The following is a 3967-nucleotide window of genomic DNA, read 5'->3' on the forward strand; positions in this document are numbered from 1 at the left end:
TCTTTAATAAATGCTCTTTTATCTCCTTTTCTATAATTTTTAGTTTCATTAACTTGTTCTTTGATTTGATGATATTCATCTGATGGTTCAACTCCATTCATTTTATTAATAGCAGCTTCAATATTATCTTTAAGTGCTTGTGCTCTTTGTTCATAATCATGAACCATTCCTTCTGTAGCTCTAAGGAAATCAAGGAAATTACCTGCTCTTTTACCTGCTTTTTCTACTTGATCATTTGAACTAAAAACTTTATATAAAGCAGCAACATATGTCATAACTGATCTTTCATCTGGTCTTGGCATATTAACAATATCATCAACATCAAGTAATTTTGGAATACCAAGTTCTTTTTCTGCAACATCAAATGCTTTTTCTAAATTAGCTCTATCATCTTCTCCAACTGTTTCCCAGTCTAATAAATCTGGTCTATGTCTATGAATAAGAGCACAGAAAACTTTACCATCTTTAAATGATTCTGAAAAGTTTTCTACTTTAACTGGATATGGTTCACATTTCTTTTGACACCATAACAACAATCCTTGTTTAGCACTTAATCCTTCTGCTGAAAGTTCTGAAATAGCAAATCTTAAAATAAGTGTCCAAACAAGTCCAAGTGTTAATTTAACATTTCCATCAACAATATCAGTTGGTCCAATACCTGTTAATTTAACATCTCTTGATTGAATAAATCTTAATGCTTTATCCAAATTTTCTGTCATTTGAATTCTCATTTTTGGATTAGTAACACATTTAATAGTTGTTTCTCCAATAATTTCTAAAAGTGCACATAACTCTACTCCATTCTTAAAGTCAGTAGTAACATCATTAATTTTTCTTCCTTTTTTAGCAAGATGCATATTAACCCATTTAGTAAAGGTCTTAATTTGTACTTTTTCCCATTGAGCAACTAACTCACTATCAGCCATTTTTTTTACCTTTTTAAAGATTACTTCTTTCTCCTTTTTATTTCAAGTTCTGACTACGCAAAACTCTAATCTCATTATTCTTAAGAAGATTCTTTTTCGCCTTTTTTTTTCTCTTTATTTGATAGATTTTTTTTTCTATTTTGTTTCCACATCAACAATTTTATTATAAATTATTATCAATTTGGTTTATTATTAATAATGATGAATTTCAGAAGATATGAATTGAAACGTGTCATTTTAATGAATTATAAAAATAGAGCAAATCTTGTTTTTATGAAATTCTTTTAGATTATTACTCTAAATAAATAATTTATGTTATATATATCAAAATTTTAGAATAAAAGAGAAGAGACAATGGAATTATTGTGTTTTAGTCTGCGATTGTTGATAAAGTGGATCAAGAAATGGAATATTATAAACATTAGATACATGGACATACCACAAAGGTACTCCTAACAGGAAAGTACCACCTATAAAGTTTCCAATTGAAACTGGAATAAGATTATTTAATATCCATTGACCTAGTGTAAAATTACCACCATACATATGACTGAGTGATAATAAAAACATGTTTCCTACACAATTCTCAAAGTCAAGACTAACAAATGTTAACACTAAAAATGAAATCACAACTAACTTTGATAAAAGGTCTTTTGCACTTGCTGAGAGATAAACTGCACAGCATACAATCCAATTACAACCTATACCACTTAATAATGCTTTTCCCCAGTTCATTGCTACTTTAGCTTCTCCAATACTTTTTACTGCACTAAGATACATTGGAGATTCAAAAGGTCCAAGAAGTTTTCCAAAATATGTAGAAACAAAGATTGAACCAACTAGATTACCAAAATAAACAACAAAATGAGTCTTGAAAAACAACCATCTAGAGTATGACCCTTCCATAAATCCTGGAACAAGAAATGCACAATTAGATGTGAAGAGTTCTCCACCACAAAGTACAACAAGATTGAGACCAACACTATTAAAAAATCCAAAAACTATTTTTTGAATGCCAATATCAGATGATGGAATTCCTTTTCCAATAGTAATAGAAAGTAATCCTCCAACAGAAAGAAGCATACCTGCAAGCACTGATAAAAAAAACATTTTCATTGTTGGGTATGTTGCTTTAGTTTTTCCAATTAATACAAGTAACCTTGAAGTATCTACAGGAGCAATATAATTTGAAGATATAACTGGAATTTGGGTGTTTGGTTGAATTGAAAAAAAATGTTTATTAATGACTCTTTTTTCTAACTCTTCTATGGCAATAGTTTCTTTTTGTTGTTTAATACAATCTATCTGTTGTTGTTCTTTCATTTCTTCTTCATATAATTCTTTTGGGGGTTGTTCAATTTCTGATTCATCTTCACAAACTGACATCATTTCAATAGCTATTTCATCTGCTCTTGGCTTTTCTCGTGGCATCAAGAATAAGTTACACTAAATCTAAATGAAAGAAGTATATAGACTTACTAAAATATAACTAGAATAATAGGGTTTCTTTAGGAATGTCTCTAACGAATAGAATTTCGGCAACTTCGAAAATAACCAAAAATTTGAAAGATTTTCTATTGAATTTCAAATGCTTTACAATCTGTTGTAACAATAATTAAAATATTGAAAAAAAATATTGAATTAGATTATTGGTTCAATAATAGAATAGCGAGTCCTTGAGAGTTCTACAGCATCAATTAGTTGCATTATCAATTCAACGCAATTAGTTTCAATGCTTTTGTCTTCTATTAAGTTACACAGTTTAATTTCTTTAGTAAATAACTTTACTAGTAATATTCTTTCTATCTTTATAAAAAACTTAGATTCTGAAGGTGTTGTTCTAGAGTGTAAAACACAATTACTTATAATCAATGTAATACATTCTTCAGGATGAGTTGTTGTCAGTTTAATCTCCCCTTCAATCCCTTTGAGTAATTCTGGACTTATTGATACAGAAAGAAGATTACCAAAAGAATAAAGAGGTAATAAATCAATATCAACTGCAGGCTTTAATGGCTTCTGATAAGAACTTTCTCTTAGTTCCATTGCACCAGTAGAATAACTATATTTAAATGCTAATGATTCTTGAACATAACTTAATTGGTCATATGTTTGAGCAAGTAGATTTCTAGCACGAAGGTTTTGTGGGTTATAGAATACTAAATGGTTTAATACAGTTACAGCCCAGTTATAGTCTCCAGTATCAAAAGCTTCTTTACCAATCAGGAAAGCCTTTTCTTCTCCTCCAAAACATTTAATATACTTTATTGCTTGTTCTTTTGGAGGGAGTTCATTCAAATGAGCAGGGTTACCATCATACCATCCAAGATATAATTGGTATTGAGATTTAATATTAAATGATAAAACACCATAAAATTCTCTACAACAAAACTTGTTTGCTAAAGATGGTGGTAATTTAACTAATTGAGCTATTTCATTTGGTGAATATCCAAGATTAGCATAACGAAGGGTTTGGTCATGAATGTACTTGTACAAATCTCTATTGGTTTTCCAGTAATTAACAATTTTTTTATTTCCATATAAAGGCCAGTTATGACAAGCAAAATGAATTTGAACATCCTTCCCATATTTTACTATGGTATTATCTATGTATTGACTCCAAACCTTTCCACTTCTAACTTTAGCTCCTCTTGGAGTTAGTAAATTGTGCATAGTTTGTGGCATATTATCAGCACAACAAAGTGCATGAAGCTCAGGTAAGTAAAACATCATATTTGCAGGTGCTTCTGTGTTAGGAGTAGGAATAAATTCAAAAGTGATTCCATCAATTATATAAGTACTCTCTTTTTTTATAATTATAGTATGAGATGAGTATGGTATTGAAACACTCTTCTTCTGATTTGGATTTAACCCATTTCCACTTGACTTTGTCTTTGATTCATTAAGGCGAGTTCCATACATATATTCTGCTCTTCTTGACATAGCACTTCCAGCAAATATACTTTCATCAAATAGTGATTCATAAAAAGTTTCTGGGATATACAAAGGAGTGGTTATGTGTTGCTACTGCATCATATCCT

At 29.8% G+C, this 3967-nt stretch overlaps 3 protein-coding genes across 3 annotated transcripts in view, besides 3 other annotated features; all 3 read right to left on the reverse strand.

Moving 5' to 3' along the window:
• EDI_263690 (alpha-actinin, putative) overlaps positions 1-926 on the reverse strand; it is a gene marked incomplete at both ends in the record, with an annotated part of 1059 nt that extends 133 nt beyond the window's left edge. Inside the window, one exon of the mRNA XM_001733271.1 lies at positions 1-926. This exon is cut by the window's left edge and continues 133 nt beyond it. Coding sequence (XP_001733323.1) covers positions 1-926 — 926 coding nt within the window.
• Positions 927-1082: 156 nt separating this feature from the next.
• Positions 1083-1126: a sequence feature (AT_rich).
• A 98-nt stretch (positions 1127-1224) lies between these two features.
• Positions 1225-1269: a sequence feature (AT_rich).
• Positions 1270-1286: 17 nt separating this feature from the next.
• Positions 1287-2357, reverse strand: EDI_263800 (uncharacterized protein; the record flags this gene model as incomplete). Its single annotated transcript, XM_001735975.1, has 1 exon — positions 1287-2357. One exon carries the CDS (start codon positions 2355-2357, stop codon positions 1287-1289), a length of 1071 nt encoding a protein of 356 aa, XP_001736027.1.
• Positions 2358-2536: 179 nt separating this feature from the next.
• Positions 2537-2564: a sequence feature (AT_rich).
• A 3-nt stretch (positions 2565-2567) lies between these two features.
• On the reverse strand, positions 2568-3869 carry EDI_263810 (uncharacterized protein; the record flags this gene model as incomplete). The annotated part of the gene is made up of 1 exon (XM_001735976.1): positions 2568-3869. The coding sequence occupies one exon, from the start codon at positions 3867-3869 to the stop codon at positions 2568-2570; it is 1302 nt and encodes a 433-aa protein (XP_001736028.1).
• Between the last annotated feature and the right edge of the window lie 98 nt (positions 3870-3967).

Source organism: Entamoeba dispar, genomic scaffold (assembly GCF_000209125.1).
Source record: "Entamoeba dispar SAW760 scf_1105229459617 genomic scaffold, whole genome shotgun sequence".
Classification (NCBI taxonomy): Eukaryota; Evosea; order Mastigamoebida; family Endamoebidae; genus Entamoeba; species Entamoeba dispar.